This window comes from Notolepis coatsorum, assembly GCF_963971535.1.
Source record: "Notolepis coatsorum genome assembly, chromosome: 5".
NCBI classification, from domain to species: Eukaryota; Metazoa; Chordata; class Actinopteri; order Aulopiformes; family Paralepididae; genus Notolepis; species Notolepis coatsorum.
The window spans coordinates 96090573-96110829 of record NC_140169.1 but is presented as its reverse complement, the minus strand read 5'-3'; the positions used below and the strand labels follow the sequence as shown (position 1 = coordinate 96110829).

Genomic DNA, 20257 nt, shown 5'->3' with positions numbered 1-20257 from the left:
AGGCCATGTTTCCGGTCAAGATGCTCTCTACAGCTCCTGAGTAGAAGGACTGGAGTATCTTCCCCGATACTCTGAACTTCCTTAACTGTCTCAGGTGGTAGAGGCGCTGCTTCGCTTTCTTTACTACTGTGTCTATGTGTGTTGACCATGTCAGATCCTCTGAGATGTGGACCCCCAGGTACTTGAAGCTGCTCACCCTGTCCACGGTAGCCCCGTTAATCATCAGTGGTGTGTGTGTCTCCTGCTGTCCTCTCCTATAATCCACGATCAGCTCCTTGGTTTTACCAATGTTCAGGAGCAGGCTGTTGTCCTGGCACCAACGTTCCAGTACCTCAACCTCCTCCCGGTAGGCCTTCTCGTCGTTGTCCGAGATCAGCCCCACCACCACCGTGTCGTCTGCGAACTTCACTATGGAGTTGGAGCTGAACTTGGCCACACAATCGTGTGTGTAGAGTGAGTACAGCAGGGGGCTTAGAACACAGCCCTGGGGGGACCCGATGCTCAGGGTGATGGTGTTGGAGGTCTGACCCCCCACCCTGACCGCCTGGGGTCTTTCACTCAGAAAGTCCAGTACCCAGGCGCTCAGGGCGGAGCTCAGACCTAGCTCGATCAGCTTGTCCACCAGTCTGGTGGGGACTATGGTGTTGAACGCTGAGCTGTAGTCAATGAACAACAGTCTCACATAGCCCCCCTTCTGACGGTCAAGGTGGGAGAGAGTGCTGTGCAGTACCTGGGAGACCGCGTTGTCAGTGGACCTGTTTGTCCTGTATGCAAATTGCATAGGGTCCATATCACTGGGGAGGGAGGCACAAATGTGGTCCTTGACCAGCCTCCCGAAACATTTCATGACCACAGAGGTGAGTGCCACCGGTCTGTAGTCATTTGGACATGTTGGGGAGGGTTTCTTCGGTACAGGGATGATGGTAGACATCTTGAAGCAGGCAGGGACCACTGACTCCGCCAGGGATTGATTAAATATGGCGGTGAACACCGGGGCAAGCTGGTTTGCACAGGACTTAAGTATGCGTCCTGTTATACCATCTGGGCCAGCAGCCTTCCTGGTGTTGACCTGCATAAATGCTCTTCTCACACTGTGTTCCGACAACGAGAGAGCGCCCCCGCCCCCCCGCGGTTGCCCCCCCCCCCCTCCACAACAGCCGGTGCGCCAGTGACGTCACTAGCCAGAGGGCTAGCGGCGACACTGTCTACACCGAACCGAGCGTAGAAGGAGTTGAGTTTGTCCGCGAGAGAGGCGTCGTCGCTCCCCATTGAGGGGGCGCTGACTTTGTAGTCAGTTATTGTCTTCAGTCCCCTCCACAAGCCTCTTGTGTCGTATCAGGAATGGATCAAGACAAATAAACTATCCTCAGTATTTTATGGAAAAGGATCAAACTATTAGCAATATGGATGATGTGGTTAACAACTTTAATACATTTTTTGTAAATATTGGACCAGAATTAGCGGGGAAAATCCCAGATCCAGTGATTCCTGAAGACATAAAAGACAATTATATTGAAAGAAATCCTAGTTCAATGTTTCTGGAAGCGGTAGATGAAAATGAAATTATAGAAACTACTAATAAATGTAAAAACAAGACATCTACAGACGGTAATGAAATAGATATGAAAATAGTAGGGATGTCCGATATTATCGGCCGACCGATATTATCGGCCGATATCGGCAGTAAAATGTGATATCGGAAAATATCGGTATCGGTTTAAAAACAAAAAAAAACAATAACAATATTTGTTATATATATATCCAGTGAAATTATTAGTTACCTGAAATTATTCAGTTTTTTGGACGTTGAAACCCTGCATATATCGGTATCGGTTGATATCGGTATCGGAAATTAAGAGTTGGACAATATCGGAATATCGGTATCGGTAAAAAAGCCAATATCGAGCATCCCTAGAAAATAGTAAAACATTTCATTAGTGGGATTTCAAAACCACTCACGCACATCTGCAATTTATCATTCAAAACTGGTCGATTTCCGAATAAAATGAAAATAGCAAAAGTCATACCTCTGTTCAAGACTGGAGATAAACACCACTTCACAAATTATAGGCCTGTTTCTCTACTTCCTCAGTTTTCAAAAATATTAGAAAAACTCTTCAACAACAGATTAGATAAATTCATTGATAAACATAATTTACTCACCGATAGCCAGTATGGATTCAGAACACACCGGTCAACATCACTAGCGTTAATAGAACTCATTGAAAAAATCACAAATTCCATAGATCAAAAAAAACATGTAGCTGGAGTATTCATTGACCTAAAAAAAGCATTTGATACTATTAATCATGATATATTAATCAGGAAATTGGAGAGATATGGGATCAGGGGGGTAGTATTGGACTGGGTGAGAAGCTATCTAAATAAAAGACAACAATTTGTGACAATGAGAGATTATAAATCTGAATGTTTCGACATTGCTTGTGGTGTCCCCCAGGGATCAGTGTTGGGTCCAAAACTGTTCATCTTGTACATTAACAAGATATGTAAAGTATCCAATATATTTAAATGTATTTTATTTGCGGATGACACTAATCTTTTTTTTTCTGGTGAGAATGTCCAGCAGCTTTTAGAGGTCATCACATCTGAAATGAAGAAATTGAAGGAATGGTTTGATAGAAACAAATTATCATTGAACTTGAGCAAAAGTAAAATTATGTTGTTTGGAAACCGTAGATTGGATACTCAGGTACAAGTTAAAATAAATGATGTGATTATTGAAAGAGTTTATGAAAATAAATTCCTAGGTGTAATAATAGACCATAAAATATGTTGGAAACCTCACATAAAACATGTCCAATCTAAACTCTCACGAAGCATTTCAGTCATGAGTAGAGTAAAGCACATTCTGGATAGAAAATCACTCTACATTCTCTACTGTTCACTAGTTTTACCATATTTAAATTACTGTGCTGAAGTCTGGGGAAACAATTATAAGTCTACACTACAACCACTTTTTATACTCCAAAAAAGGGCCATAAGGATAGTTCACATTGCAGGTTATCGTGATCACTAACATATTGTTTTTGGAGTCAAAGACATTGAAGTTAAATGATCTTGTGGAATTTAAAACGGCACAATTAATGTATAAAGCAAAAAGTCATGCACTTCCAAGAAACATTCAAGAATTGTTCTTTGATAGGGAGGGGGGTTATAATCTGAGGGGAGAACACAATTTAAAGGTGCTAAACGTACGCACTACCATGAGAAAACACTGCATCTCGATATGTGGAGTGAAACTGTGGAACAGTCTAAATGTGGTGCTAAAGCAATGTCCAAACATGAGACAATTCAAACTGATGTATAAGGAAATTATGTTCACAAGGTACAGGGATGAGGAAGGGACTTGATATTCACGGGTGTTTACATTTTTATTTTGTTTTCTATTTTATTTCTTTTATACATACCGTATATTGTTTTTTTGTTTTGCATATATATATATATTTTTTTCTTTTCTTTCTTTTCTTTTTTATGTTTAAAATAGTACACTCATTTGAGTAATGGAAAAGGGGTAGGATTAAATAAGTGTATACTTCTTCCTACTCCTTTTCGAACATGCAGATTGAGTTGTTTTGCTTTTTGTTATTGTTTGTTTGTATTCATTGCATGTTCGAAATAAAGATTCAAATCAAATTCAAATCAAAAATCATATCAATGGGACCGAAATGTTCCCGTTTAAAGTTGATTCGTAGCCAAATGGTGTGGTGAAACTTTCCGAAAAGCAATAGCGCTGTGACTTGGAGCAAGCAGGTTTTGATACCTTTCACGTGTATGGGGCACGAACGCTCTGGCAGGAGTTGTGTTTGCAAAATCGGTGGAATAAAGAATAGTTCGCCAGGTCACCCACACTAATAATAATGACGAGACATAATATAAAATTAAAAATAAAATATTCCAACAGACTTAAAATAAGAGACAATTATAAAAGAAAAATAGATACATGGACTATAATGCGCCTCCTGAGTCCCCTCCACCTCCAGACCCGGCAGCCGCACCCCAACCCCGGAGGACATAAATGTTATGATGAATTGAAAATGGGGGAAGAAGTCCTTCTCTGGTCTGCATCCCCTTAACAATTGTGTATTGCACAATACTGTATTGTACCAATCTGTTAAAGTTAGCAATCAATCAATGTATTACCAGTGTCTTTATACCTTCATCACTGTAGGCTACATATTAATAAGACAACTCAAGAAGAATCAAGAGGTTTATTTGTCACATACAGTGAAATGCAGGTGGTCACGCCCGCATTGATTGTGCAAAATGCAAAACATATAGGTAACAGGATATGCATGATAAAAAAAGACATGCCATGTTCCTGAAAAAGCTATAAAAAATACCTATGGTCATTAATTTAGCAGTGGGAATATCATTGGAACAGTGTGTGTCTATTATGTCTGTGTTGTATGTCTGTATTGAGCCGTACTGTATTGTACCCATTCTGCAATCTGTTAAATAAAGTTTTCATTCATTCTACAGAGAAAAATGATAGAAAAAAAGCCAATGCGATTTTGTGTTTTTCCTCAATATCTCTGCAATGCCTGCGAGTTACCAGTAACTGTATTTGTCATACCATGACAATTCACGACAACTTTTAAAACGGATCAATTTATATGTATAAATCGCATTCAGGAAATTGGGCGTCAGTGAAGGCATGCTCTCCGTGGAGGAATGGCAGGAGGGGACAGTGGAGGCGCAGAGCAAACGGCTGTTCACCAACCACATTTATACATTCCTGCATCACATACAGTAACATTGTATTGTTTTATCCACAGAAGATTTGCAAACCTTTTGTTCCAGAGACAAAAGCCACAGAGTGGGCAATCAAGAGACACTGGCTAAGTTGATTTGACACCCTCGGTCCGCCTCGGTGCATCAGTCTACTCTCTCCCCTGAGCTCTGAGCTTTATCCGGTTGCGTCTCTGTTATTCTTCTTCGGGGTCGCAACGGTCTGACTTCCTGTGATAACGGTCTAATCTACACTGCTGCCACCTGTCGTCACGGAGGAGAATTGCAGCCATTTTGTAAAAAATAATAAGTACAAAATACGTACTGAGCCGTGAACAGGCCGTGCAGAGGGTAAAAAAACAGGAGAATACCGGAAAAACCGGTAGGGTTGACAGCTATGCATATATAAGTAAAGATAAAGTTTGAATGACTTACTGAACTGGTGTTTTAATTTCACACCACACTGTGTGTTTGTTATTTCAGCACCAGGCACTGTCCACCGACTTTTTTCATGTTGAGGAAGCGCTACATTGCACCTCGCTGCCTACCTGTTATTCACTCTCAACATGGATAAAACAAAGTATAATAAGCATTCTTTAGGTGGTGGTAGTTTCTCTATTTGGACATTATAGCTAACATATAGCCTAGCCCAGGGGTTCCCAAAGTGGGGGTCACGAGCCGCCGCGGGGGGGTCGCCAGATGATACTTTTTTATTTTTATTTATTTTTTTTTAATGCAGTCAGGCCACTGAACTTAGAAGCAGGCATAGGCGGCAGGTATGTAAGGCCAGGCGAGGCTATGCCGACCCAAACCAGCAGCCACAGTCTGCACATTATTATAGGCAGCCTAGGCTACGATATTGTGCGTGTGTGGGCTGCTGCAGCCCGGTGGTGACAATACGCAAGGGTCGGCCAACCAAGGTGTCAATGGCAGTAGGTGTGGTGGCCGTCTAACATTCCAGACTGCAGGCAGTAACCAATCGCGCCATTGTTGTGTTTTGGAGACGTCTGCCATAGAGGTGACTGCTGTCACTTCAATACAATGGAGCAGAATTGCATCGGCTTTGTGACGCTCAAAGTGAACAATTGAAAAACAGTATTGTTTTTCTAGTAGCCAATTGTTTGTCCATATCTCCTCCTCCTCCTCCAGACCACATCCCTCCATCAGAGGTGGTCTCCTCCAGTCTATCTCTCCATCAGGGGCTGGTCAGGGTATCTGGAGGCCGTGCACGGCTGCTGCTGGGAGAACCAGGTAGGGATCTTTGTAGAATTATACATTTACATTTAGTCACTTAGCTGACACTTTTATGCAAAGCGACTTACAAATTGTGTACAACAAGTCGGCAGGAGGGGTGCACCTCTGGCAGCTAAGGGTCAGTGGTGTTGTTTAGCATCTAGCTGCTTCACTCTGAGTGCATAGTAGTATAGACCTATTAGCATAGTAGGTAGTAGTATAGACCTATTAGCATAGTAGGTAGTAGTATAGGCATAGCAGCATAGTAGGTAGTAGTATAGACCTATTGGCATAGTAGGTAGTAGTATAGACCTATTAGCATAGTAGGTAGTAGTATAGTCATAGCAGCGTTGTAGTCGAGTCACTAAATCTCGAATCGGAGTCAAGTCTCGAGTCCCCAGTGTTCGAGTCCGAATTACCCTAGTCAGAGTCCAAGTCATCAAGGTTAAGTCCCACTCCACTCTGGCTGTCAAAGAAGTTTTGCCTTTGAGAACCAATGGTTCTCGAGCCGTAACGGCACATGGGGCAGGAGCCTATCTTCTGTTTCCGTAGCGTGAGGCAGCTTGATGTACAAGTACACCCCTTGGACATGACGCGAGTATGTCGCAAGGACTTCCCCCCCCAAACCAACCCTTGATGCTGAGTGTCAAGCAGGGAGGCTATGGGTACCATTTTTAAATAGTCTTTGGTATGACTCGGCCGGGGCTTGAACTCCCAGCCTCCCGAACTCAGGGCGGACACTCTACCCACAAGGCCACATTGTAGGTCAAAGAGCTGACCTACAAATAAAAAAAGGTCTACATTAAACATAAATTACACAGCGGTCACCATTTCAAAGGGAATTCCTTCGTAACTCGTTGGGTTTTAGCCACAGGGACCTTTCAGAGAGAGATAGGTGACAGGTCAGGTATTTCCCAACCTACTTTAAGTCGCACTCTTCCGAGAGTGCTGAAAGCTATTATAACATCCGTACTACCACAGTACATATCGATTCTCATTCTCGAACGGACATACGTAAAAGTTACCAAGGAATTCTTTCGTAACTCGATTTACGTACTTATTCTGCATTCTCGAACGGCTTCGTATTGTAAATTCGTTGTAGGATTTACGAACTTGAAAAGGCAGTCGTACGTCGGACAGACCGGTGTGCGCCCTGTTTTCAACAGCTTTCTCTGGGATAAGTCATTGGGGATTGCTGATACTACAGACATCCGTGGAATTCAATAATTATAATGATAATAAATATGACAATATTTGTATCATTAACAATTACGTTTTGCATTTATAGTCCTGACTCGGTGAGACATTGTGAGCATTACACACACACTGCAAACTAATAAATAAGAACTAAACCGATCGCCGCGGATATAGCTACTGTATAGTGGAATATACTGTATTAATATGCCATATACTGTCTTCTTCGCTATGATATTATTTATTGTTGGTTTATAGTCCTATTGCTGGAACTAAATAAATGCGCAGAGAAACGGCTTAGTGAGGCAGCCTCAGCGCACGTGCCCACACACACACACACACACACGTACTGTATATACGTGCAAAATGAATTGTTCCAGCAAAGTAGGCTTTTATTATTCAAATTACTTGTTTGATTAGGTATTATAGTAGTATTTCCTACTGTAGAACATGACATATTAGCATGACATCTAATTTAGTAATGTCAATACTGAACGACTGCACGATTGGCTCTTGATAAGACGGTTAATAAAAAATATAAGAGTTAAGTTACAGTATTAATATAGCCATCAATATCTTATGCCAAATGATTAGGGCCTATTACATAAAAAATAAATAACTGTATTTATCAATTAACAAGTCGGAGTCCTTGCCTGCACTGTCCGAATGCAGTCGATGCTCGAGTCCAAGTCTGAGTCCTCGTGTCCAAGTTGAGTCTGGAGTCTTGAAAATCGGGACTCGAGTCCGCGTCCTGAACTCCAGTACTACAACACTAAGGCATACTAGCATAGTACATTTAATTCAGATATTGATTGAAGAAGTGTGGTTTAGTCGACAGCAGAAATGTGGGTGTGTTTCAGCTGGAAGTGTAGTCCACCTTCGTGGAGCGAGGACAGAGAATAGCCTGCTTTGCTTTGATGACCCCCCAGGAGCCAGAATAGGAGTGGGTCTCAGGCAGCCAGAAGATGCATGGTACTAACAAGGCACTAACACTGCCAGGGTTAGGGGTTCCATCCCCATGCTAAAATGCTAAAGTCATGGTGCTGTAAGCTGAGAGATGAAGTAAAGTACAAGTAAGAACTCATCGTTTGTATGGCATTTATGGATGTGTTATTTATCCTCCTGAGATAATAAAGATGTCCCTGTTGTCCAGCGGAGCGTGGTGCTGAGGCCAGCCCAGAGGAGCGGCTGTTCTGCCGGGCGGTCGGCCTGCTGTCCTGTGCCTCCTACAGGAACCAGATCGTCCATGTGTTCTTGCGACCGGCCCTGCTGGCTGCTGCCCTCCACACCGCCTCCTCTGCCAAGAAAGGTCAGTCCTCCTGACATCTATTTACATACAGACCCCACCACAAATGGATCTCACAAACCCATAACAATTGAGAATAATCCTGCACACTGTCTTCACTTGCATTCAGTTTTATTATAAATTCTGTCATCCGAGTGAAACGTAATACTGTATTTATAATAAAGTTGAATGTAAGTGAAGGCAGAGGGCGGGACTTAATGACCATTCTTCACCGAAGCACCTGTCCAGAAACAGCAGGTGTACAAAAAACACTATTTTTCCAAACTGATGTGATAACATAATGATAACGTAATGATAATACATGTAGCGCTGCTCCTTCTGAGACCACCAAAACTTTGTTAGCGGATTAGCACTTTTTATGCTCTCGTCCATGTTAAATGAGTTATTTCCTGATAAATAATCAGCACATCTCTGGTAAGCTCTCGATTTTAAATGATCAACGCATCTCTGGGAAGTACTAAATGGTGCATTTATAGTGCTTTTATGCAAAGCGCTTTACAATTTTGTTCCTCATTGTTCACCCATTCCCTCACATTCATGCACTGACGGCAGAGGCAACCATGCAAGGTGCCAACCTGCTCATCGGGAGCAATTAGGGGTTAAGTGTCTTGCTCAAGAACATTTCAACACACTGCCCAGGAGGAGCGGGAATCGAACCGGGAACCTTCCAATTCCCAGATAACCACTCGTGAGCCACTGTCACATTAGATTGAAAATGATAGGCACATCTCTGGTAAGCACTAGATTTAAATTCAAGAAGACATGCTACAGTACATTAGGTATATAAGAATTACAATGAGACATTCATTAACTAATTAAAAAATACAATTTGGCCTTTAACCCTCTAAAGCCGGGCACAACACTAGACATGTTTTGCAAAACATTAAATATCTTTGGATCCGTTTGTGCTAATCTGCTGTATCTATCTATTTATCATATATCTATGTCTGTCACTATAGCCAATGGAAATGCTAGAAATGGTGACGTGGACTGGGAGAACCAATGGAAAATTCCTATATTTCTCAATAGTCCAGTCCGCTCCACAGAACGGGCCATCAGATAGACACACTGGTTTGCGATTTATGTAGGATGGATAGACCAATAGAGAGAGGCGCTTGTCTTTTTGCCATTTTATTATAAAACCAAAGGTATAATGTTCAGTGCAAACATTTATTATATACCACAAATGTATGTCTTAGTTATAAGGTGGTCTGTCACAGAGTTAAAGGTCCCATGTTTTATAAATTGCCTTTTCCAGTGTTTAGCATTGTTTTCTAGCAATGTGGGGTTGTATCAATGGGGTCTGTGTCTATAATTCTCGTTTTGGCTCATCAGTCCAGTCTCGAGTTCACGAGATCCTCCCTCACTGAACTAAGCCATTCTGATTTGACTGTTTTGCTGACGTGAATAAGGCACTGGTTGTAGTCACCACCCACAACACGGACCGCGGAACGCATTTGGAATGGGTATGGCCAATTGTGCAAAATTATGTGACGTTGCTCCCTCCGCCCAAACCAAGCCACATGCTCGTAACGCATTTGTTTATTGATTATAGCCTACATTTAGTCACAATCAAAATAGTATCATAATATGCAATGCATGGCTGGCCAAACTCCCAGCCGAGCTAATACGTCCGTGCCTCGGTGTCCCCCATCGCAAAAGACGATCGAGGAAACGGAGAAAATGATGAGGCGTGGCGGCCAAATGGAAAAACACCTGTCGCTCCTACCTGGTGCCCGGGGAGTTCCAGAGAACCCCGCCCCGCCGATCGTCCAACCCGGTGTGTGGAATTATTCCCCGCCGGCTTTCATTCACCGGCCCAGCCCAGAGTCTGTCTCTCCCTGGGTTTCATCGCCCATGGAGGCCCAATGGATGTCGCGGCGCAAACCCCTATAGCCTCCGCTCCCTGCTACAGGTGCAGCCTCCTGGGAACTCCCCTCCCGCCCACCCGCGGCTGGCCCTATTCAACGCTCGCTCGCTATCAAACAAGGCCTTCGACTTCCGGTTATGTCGGCGTAGGAGAAAGACGTGGTCGAGAAGGCTCTCCTGCCTCATGCTAATAATTTACATTTCTAACATCTAAAAAACGTTCCAACCACAGAAAATCGAAACTCCTACTTAACAAACACCCTACCGAGGTAAAAATGAACAACGACAGGACCAGACATCTTAAACAAGCGACATTACAACCGACACAGACAACTCCAATCAATAGGGCTAACGCTACTAGCAAGACAATGGCCGCACGGGACGTCGCAGTCAATACGGAGCACATGGAAGACTGTCAAGACGCCCTATCCATGACTATTCTACTCGAAGTTCTGGCAAAACAAAGATCCAGCCTCAGAGAAGACTTTTCAACTTTGTTACAGAACTCTCTCTCGCCCCTACAAACATCGGTGGATGCACTTCACGAAACGGTTAATTCCTTTCAAGCACGCCTCGCCAGAGTTGAAACCACCGCGGGAGATAACTTTGAGGGTCTCGTCAGAGCGGAGAAAACCATACTTAAATTGGAAACAGCGCCCAACAGCACCCTCCTAGACCGGGTCGACGAGCTGGAAAATCGTTCAAGGCGAGTCAACCTCCGTATTGTAAACGTACCCCGAAGACAGCGAAAAGGGACAAGACCCTATTAAATTTGTCGCAAATCTACTGATGGAAGTCATGGGTCCCGACGTATTCAACAAGCCACCGGAGCTGGAGAGAGCACACCGATCTCTACTCCCCAAACCCAAAACAGGTACCCCGCCACGATCCATCATAGTATGCTTCCACCGGTTCCAGGAGAAGGAACAAGCATTACGCTGGGCCAGAGAAAACGAACCCCGCTATCAGAATAAAACTCTGAGATTCTACCCGGATTACAGCGCAGCCCTTTCTAAAAAACGCGCAGCGTTTAATGAGGTCAAAACTATCCTGTACCGTAAAGGCATACGCTTCAGGCTCCTTCACCCCGCCCGCCTCCGGGTGACACTGGCGGAGGGAGAAGTCTACACTTTCACCACACCGGAGGAAGCCAAGACATTTTGCAAGGAAAGATTTGGCCAAGCTGAAAACCCCGTTAAATGAATGATTATGACTGGGACCCCAGGCTATAAGACGTTCCACATCGACCGTGAAAGAAAACAAGCAGAGTCGACCGGTCATAGTTGGTTTGGGTACGTCACGTGATCGCTTCCCCAGGTTTATAATTTAAGGTGGAACTTTTCATTTCACCGTCACTTTTTGAATGATAAATGGTTTTATATAATTACTGACATACTGCAAAGTAGACCTGCCATAGTTTGTCTGATTAACCCGTTCAATGACCGGGTCACCAGACTACAAAAGACGTTCCACATCGACCGTGAAAGAATTTACGGGTATATGTACACTTTTTCTGGTTCTAGAGATTAAGGTGGAATTTCCCATTTCACTGTCACTTCTTGAATGAAAATGGCTTTATATAAATATGGACATCTTACAAAGTCGAACTACCATAGTTTGCAATCTTAATTTTTTTTCTTCTCTGTTTGCTCTTTGTTTCTAAGGTGGACTTTTTATTTTATTTCTATTTTTCTGCCATAGTTAATTTGGATATGGGATAGCTTTTTCTGTTTCCTAGAACTTAAGGTGGAACTTTTCATATTACTGTCACTTTGCGAAGGACAACAGTTTTATATAAATAAGGACATGTTGACCAACTATATATATATCTTTTGAATATCCATCTATTATTTTTTCTCCCTTTAAATTGATGTCACTTTTGAACATGAAACAAGGGTTGGGTACAATTCTACACATACCTATCTCCAGTTCTCCAAGTTATTGGTTGTTCATGTAAATAACAATGTTCATTTGCTCCTCAGCAATAGTTTCGATTAAAGCACAAATAAGATGTGTATAACATAATCAGAGACAGGAGCCTCTCTACATAGGCTAGGAGTGAAGCTGCACAATTGGAAGACACTCTGTCAACAGGGGATTTATCAGCCTGTCTCAATTGGGGAGACAGGCATAGGGGTAAATGTGTTTATGTTCTATTTGTATTCTATGTATATTTCCGTCTGTACTACATGTATATTTTTTCATATAGAGAGATATCGGTACCCTTATACTCTAATAGAGAATAATCCAGACATGGAGTGGTGGGGAGATGGAGACCACTTTACAACACAACCACACAGATCAAATGATGGAGCCAGTTAAATTCATAACATTCAATAACAAAGGCCTAAACAACCCAATCAAAAGGAAAAAGGTCTATTCATATCTAAAGAAACTCAAAGCAGACATTGTATACCTACAGGAAACGCATCTTTCTGATGAGGAGCATAAGAAACTCAAGAGAGAATGGGTTGGACAGGTGTTTGCTTCCTCCTTTAATACCAAATCAAGAGGAACCGCAATCCTTATTAACAAAAACATCCCTTTCGTTGCCACCAAAACCACCTCTGACCCTAGAGGCAGATTTGTACTTGTTGAGGGACAAATGTACTCGGAACGTTGGACACTATTGAACATTTATGCACCTAACTTTGACGACCCCGCCTTCATCCAGAATATTTTCCTTCTTATAGCTCAGGCAACGGGCATAATTTTAGTGGGAGGGGACTTCAACTTCTGCCTGGATACAGTACTAGATAGGTCCTCAACCAACCCGGCTTCCCCTACCAAGGCAGCTAAAACAACCATTTCTTTTATGAAGGACTATAACTTGACAGATGCCTGGAGGGGAATGCACCCAGGGGTTAGAGATTACTCCTTCTATTCTCACCCCCACGGCACCCACATGCGTATAGATAACTTTCTGCTATCCACTCACCAATGCCATAGAGTATTGAACGCTCAATACCTTACTCGACTGCTGAGCGATCATTCCCCCTTGATTATATCCATATTTATGCCAGATAAGATAAAAACAATATATAGATGGCGATTTAATCCAATGCTTCTCAAACAACCAGAATTTTGCTCCTTTATTAGAGAACAAATTGCATTCTTTACACTAACAAATAAACAATCTGCCCCTAATAGCTTCATCTTTTGGGATACACTCAAGGCTTACCTAAGGGGCCACATTATCTCCTATACAAAGGGAATGAAAAAGAAATACTGTGCTGAACTTGATTCTATTGAGGCTGAAATTCAAACACTTGAGAGACTATCAGAGAACATCAAATAAAGATACATATAGGACCCTGGTGAACAAAAAAATACAATATAATAACTTAAATACATACAAAACTGAGAAACCCATTATGCGTTCTAGACAAAAATACTATGAATTGGGAGAGAAACCTAGCAAAGTACTGGCATGGCAACTAAAAACGGAAGAAAGCAAGAGGGCAGTCAACGGAATTGAAGTAGCCCCGGGCAAAATCTCCAATAAACCCACAGAAATTAGCGATGCTTTTAGAAACTATTACAGTGACTTATACACTGCACAACCTAGCGGGGACAACACGGCAATAGACTCCTTTCTTTCCAAACTTGATCTCCCAAGCTTGTCTGTCGAGGATAGTGAGTTTATGAGCAAACCTTTTTCAATTTGCGAAGTAACAGCGACCATTAAACTTCTACCGTCAAATAAGTCTCCTGGGGAGGATGGTTTCCCCCCAGAGTTCTACAAGGAATTTCAAGACCTCTTAATCCCTCCCTTAATGGAAGTCCTTCAATTAGCTAGAGAAGAAAAACTATTTCCTGAGACGTTCTCTCGGGCCATTATATCGGTTATTCACAAGACGGGGAAGGACCCTTTAAAGTGCGCCTCCTACAGGCCAATCTCGCTCCTAAATACAGACTATAAACTTGTTACTAAAATGACATCCAAAAGATTAGAAACATTCCTTCCCCGCCTTGTTAATTCTGATCAGACTGGCTTTATAATTAACAGACATTCCTCTAACAATCTTACGCTTTTTTAATATTATCCATTTCGCACATAAAAACAAGATTCCCAGCATTGCTCTCTCCCTCGACGCCGAAAAGGCCTTTGATCGGTTGGAATGGCCCTATCTCTTCAAAGTCCTTGAAAAATTTGGTTTTGACGCTCAATTTGTCGACTCTATGGCTCCCCCAAAGCTAGGATTGCGGTCAATGGGACTACCTCAGATTATTTCTCCATACATAGAGGTAACCGACAGGGCTGTGCTCTTAGCCCCGCCTTATTTACGCTTGCCCTAGAACCCCTAGCAGAAGCAATAAGAATAGACACTAAAATAACGGGCTTCAAAATTGGACCGAACACACATAAAATCTCGCTCTTTGCCGACGATATTCTTCTCTTTTTAACAAACGCGGAAAGCTCCCTCTCACGTTTAGTCGAACTGTTGGACTTGTATAGCTCCTTTTCCGGATATAAGATTAACCTTGACAAAAGTGAAATATTGCGCTTATCAGATTCTATTAAAGACACAATTCAACATAACTTACCTTTTAAATGGTCACCAAATGGTATAAGATACTTGGGTATACTAATAGATAAGGAGATGGGGAATCTATATGAACTCAATCTGTTAAGACAGTTACAAATCCTAGGGGAGGACTTGGAAAAATGGATGAACCTCCCTCTCACCTTACTAGGCCGAATTAATGCTATAAAAATGAATGTCCTGCCAAAGTTTCTTTATATATTTCAGTCCCTCCCAATCCAAGTCCCTTCTAATTTTTTCTCCTCCTTGGACGGATTGATCAGACGGTTTATATGGCGAGGTAAATCCCCAAGGATCGCCTTAATTAAACTTACTTTAGACTATACAAAGGGAGGACTGAAACTTCCTAATTTTAGATTGTATTATTTGGCGGCACAAGCCAGATTTTTGGCTCAAATGTTTGAGGGGGACCTCTCAGCCTCATGGTTGAACATTGAATGTCTAGACATCAACGAGACCGCCCCGTCTGATACCTTGTACAAATGGGACGTGAAATCAATTAAGACCATCACCCAGAACCCCTTCATGATCCATTCAGTCCAAACCTGGTTAAAATTACAAAAAAAATTCGGACACAATAGCCCTCTATCACCTAAAACCCCCCTATGGGGAAATAGGCGTATACCTATCTTATACCAGAATAGAGACTTTGAGTCCTGGCCTTTACAAGGTATCACTCGACTGGAACATTGTTATGAAAATTATGTTTTTATGTCCTTCCAGCAAATGAAAGAGAAATATCAACTTACTGGAAGAGATTTCTTTAAATACCTGCAACTGAGAGATTTTGTGAGGGTTAACACTCAAGGTCAATGGAAACTACCAGAAAAATCTCCCATTGAAAGTCTTTTTCATAATGACCAAAGGATGGTGAGAACCATCTCTCAAGTCTATAACACCTTACTACCCTCTCTGCCGACCACTGAACCTGATAGGTCCAGGACTAGATGGGAGAGAGATTTAGACACAGAAATTGATCCAGGCCTCTGGGAGGACCTATGTAAAGATGGGGTCACATGCACACTAAATTCAAGATATGCACACTCAATTCAATTTCCTGCATCAGGTCTATTTTACCCCCTCCAAATTACATGGGTTCAACTCTAGTATCTCGTCCCTCTGTTTTAGGTGTGGCCAGGAGGAGGGCACGTTCCTTCACTCCACTTGGCATTGCATCAAACTGCAAAGTTTCTGGGAGCGGGTCTGTGAGGCCATATCACAAATTCATAATATAACATTTCCGACTGATCCCGAATTATGCCTCCTTGGTAACTTTACAAACTCAAACCTTACATGCAGTCATTCCATCAAGCTTACAGAACTCCTCCTGGTTATTTCCAAAAAATGTATTGCAACAAAATGGAAGTCAGATCTCCCTTTGCCATTTGGGATGTGGCTTTCAGAGGTGAAGAGCTGTATCCCTCTAGAAAAGGTGACTTATTCACTAAGGAACAGGGTTGATCAGTTCAATAAAATTTGGCAGCCTTTTCTGGACTATCTTGGAGGTCTCCCACCCGACTTGACTGAATGACCTCATTGATCTCTCTAGTAGCTCCATTCTGGTAAAGATGTGTTAAAGATGTGTTGAGGACATCCTGTATCTCTCAATGTCTCTGAAAATATTGTTATTTTTTGTTCTTTTTTTGTTGTTTGTTTCTGTTTTCCTGATGTGTTTGTTTACATATGTAGGGCCTTTATCACTTTATCTTACACATTTACCATGGCGTATATAGGCACCCACATGTAGTTGTTGTTATTGTTGCTGTTATTACTGTCCTGTAATTGTCTCAGTATTGTCATTTGTGTATGTTTTGAATAATGGAAAATCAAAATAAAATATAAAAAAAAAAAAAACATGACACGATAGCCAATCAATCATTAGGAAACAGAATTTGTCGCTTGTGATAGGCTAGTTAAGGTTTTTCTTTTTTTTTTCTTTTTTTAACGTAGGCTTACAGATAGTGGAAATTAACCCGGGAAGCGTGCAGAAGTGCAATAAGAACGTAAATGTATTTGCTGATATATTATATTATTAAATGTTAGAATATTAAATGTTTACATAATGTTTGATGTTTGATACACCCCAAAGTAGGTAGGGCCTTGGCCACACTGGCCCTACCGGTTCCGCGGTCCATGACCCACAATCAACCATTCGCTCAACAACAGAGCGTGTGGAAATACTGACACTTCCTCAAACGGGTTGACGTGGCGCGGGTGCAGACAGAGAGAGCAGAGAACGAGAGGGAGAGAGAACGAGAGGGAGAGAGAGAGATGGAGCGAGAGAGAGAGACACGGAGCACCCCACTCCCGACCGCTTGCGGGGAAACACACACGCAGTCGAGAGCACTCGCATTTCACTGTCAACCTGCTGCAAAATATCATTGCGCATATTCCGATCTGTGCAATAATATTCACAGGGGTATATATTGTCATTTGAAACAAGTTACCAATGCATTGTCCCGTGTGATAATTTAAAATGGGAAGTTAACACCAGCCTCATAATTAGCAAAGCCCACCAGAGGCTCCACTCCCTGCGCCAGCTTAAAAAGTTTGGCGTGTCCAGGGAGGCGATGCTCAGCTTTTACAGAGCCACTGTGGAGAGTGTCCTTACCTTCTCAATGACTGTGTGGTACGGAAACACCACCGTCCATGATAGGGGACATCTAGAAAGAACTGTACGCACAGTGTCAAAAATCATTGGCTGTGATCTCCCCTCTGTGGCCTCCATTTATGCCACACAAATCAGGCGGAAAGGGGAGAAGGTGATCAGGGACCCTTCTCACCCTGCTTACGACCTCTTTAACCCCCTTCCCTCTGGCAGAAGACTCCAAAGTCTCAGGTGCAGGACATCCCGTTTTAAAAACAGTACATATCCCGAGGCTGTCTGTCACCTGAACTCAAGTACAAATGTACAGGCACTTTGCACCACAAGGGCTAGCACCAGCCGACAGGCACTTTAAGGCAATATGCACTTTAAACTGGAACACTGAGCTATTTATTTTAGGTACTGTAGCATTTTTTCTTTTTAATTATTTGTGTAAAACTTTTATTGTGGGGATTGTATTGCATGTATTCTTGTGTTTTTATATTGTATGTTTTTATAATGTATGTGCTGGCACCAAGACAAATCCCAATCAACCATGTGTTGAAATGGCAATAACGTTTTCTATCTATTATGCCCCCCTGCGGCAAAATTTATTAGTAGCCCCCTCAATCTCTCTATGTCTCTCTCTGTCTGCCAGTGCAGACTGTGGGTGACTGTCACTCAAAGCGCTTTGCGAGTATGGGCAGAGCCCAGCCAAAAACTGCTTGAAATCTTGAAGTGGAAAAATGCTGCTTTAGAGTACTTGATTAGAAATACAAAACAATGAATTAAAAAGAATTGTGTAACATTGCCCAAATAGTGAAAGGAATAAAATTTTTCACTATCAATTTATTAAATTAGCCATTGTTTTTGGTTCTGGCCCGCCATATGGCTTGGAGAAAATTTGGCCCGAGGCCAAACTTAATTGCAGACTCCTGTCCGCGTGTAGCTTATTCCCAGCGTTTTCTCTGATTGGCCATGTGACCGCGGCAGCGCGAGAGAGCTGCAGCGCGGAAATAGGCTGTCTATTGCCTCGCGCTGCAGCGCGGAAATAGGCTGTCTATTGCCATTCTCTAAGACAAACTCTAACCTTAACCAGCTCCTTAACAGCGCCTAAACTTAACCCTTCTAACCTTAACCAACTCCGAAACAATGTTTAAAGTTAACATGCCTAAATTTAACCGGCGAAAGAATGATCCAGCAGGATCCACAGCACGGCAGCATACCAGTTGCGCTAAGCCTCGAATGAAAAACATCTGTGATTACGGCTACATAATGCCGCAAGCTCTGCCGCTCCGCTCTGCGGCTGCCGCGCTGCCGCGGGGCGTGTCGCAGCCAATCAGGGAAAACGCGGAAGCACTCGGCAGCACTCTTCCGCTGGGAATAAGCTATAGGCCTCCTGTCCTACAGCGTTCAACCTCTCAATTTCCAAGAAATAAATAAAGATAAAATAATAAGCAGAGTGCAGGTCTACTAAAGAAAAAATAAGACAGATTTTTGTGTCCCATTTGTTAAAGGTCCTATAGATCAGTGTTTCTCAACTGGTGGGTCGCGACCCAAAAGTGAGTCACGGGGCCATTTTGAGTGGGATGTGTTTGTAAACACTCTTGTCAGGAGCAAACAACATCCCCAGTTATCCCATTAGTTCCCTGGGATGTTAAGCTAATAAGTCTGCTAAGAAGCATATATTATTTATTATTATTAGAATTGTATTTCATTGGGTTTGTAGCCCTAGTTGCACTTTTGTTGCATCCCCAGTTATCCCATTAGTTCCCCAAACTTAGGTCTGTTATGTTGAGCTAAGAAGTCTGCTAAGAAGCATATATTATTTATTATTATTATTTTATTTCATTGTGTTTTTAGCCCTAGTTGCACTTTTGTTGCAACCCCAGTTATCCCATTAGTTCCCCCAAATTTAGGTCCGTTATGTTAAAGGGGAACTCCAACATTTTGGGAAATTAGCTTATTTAACATCTTCCCTGGAGTTAGACAAGAAGATACATACTTTTTTGTCTCTGTGCGTGCATTTTAGCTTTGGGAATAGACGCTCCGTTAGCATAGCTTAGCTTCATCACTGGAAGTGAGGCAGGACAGTAGCCTTACAGTGCCTTACAGTGTATTGCAAGGTCTGACATTGACCAAACTTGATATGCATGACCTTGGTGGGCTCTAGGTCAACTCCTGAAAAGGGGGTCAATGTCAGACTTTGCAATCAAAAGTTAGGGGGCTAATAACCCTTGCCATAATTTCAGTGCGCCCCCTAACTTTTGATTGCAAGGTCTGACATTGACCCCCTTTTCAGGAGTTTACCTAGAGCCCACCAAGGTCATGCATATCAAATTTGGTCAATGTCAGACCTTGCAATACACTGTAAGGCACTGTAAGGCTACTGTCCTGCCTCACTTCCAGTGATGAAGCTAAGCTATGCTAACTGAGCGTCTATTCCCAAAGCTAAAATGCACGCACAGAGACAAAAAAGATATGTATCTTCTTGTCTAACTCCAGGGAAGATGTTAAATAAGCTAATTTCCCAAAATGTTGGAGTTCCCCTTTAAGCTAAGAAGTCTGAGAGAAGCAGCATATTATTTATTATTATTTTATTTCATTGGGTTTTTAGCCCTAGTTGCACTTTTGTTGCACTTTTTGTGTTTATTTCATGTTTTTAACAGTGCATGAAAGATTGTGTATTACTGCAATTTTAAATAAATCAGAGTGGTTAAAAAAAAAATTGGGTTGCGACTTAATGAGTAAGGAAAATGTTGGGTCCCGAGGCTA

At 42.3% G+C, this 20257-nt stretch overlaps 1 protein-coding gene across 2 annotated transcripts in view; it reads left to right on the top strand.

The window, feature by feature from the left end:
* gnpat (glyceronephosphate O-acyltransferase) overlaps nt 1–20257 on the top strand; it is a 74093-nt gene that overhangs the window by 40758 nt on the left and 13078 nt on the right. For both annotated transcript variants that reach the window (XM_084313752.1, XM_084313751.1), the window contains exons 10-11: nt 5899–6000; nt 8330–8485. In XM_084313752.1, the coding sequence (XP_084169878.1) occupies nt 5899–6000; nt 8330–8485 (258 nt within the window). The remainder of the gene's footprint in view (nt 1–5898; nt 6001–8329; nt 8486–20257) is intronic.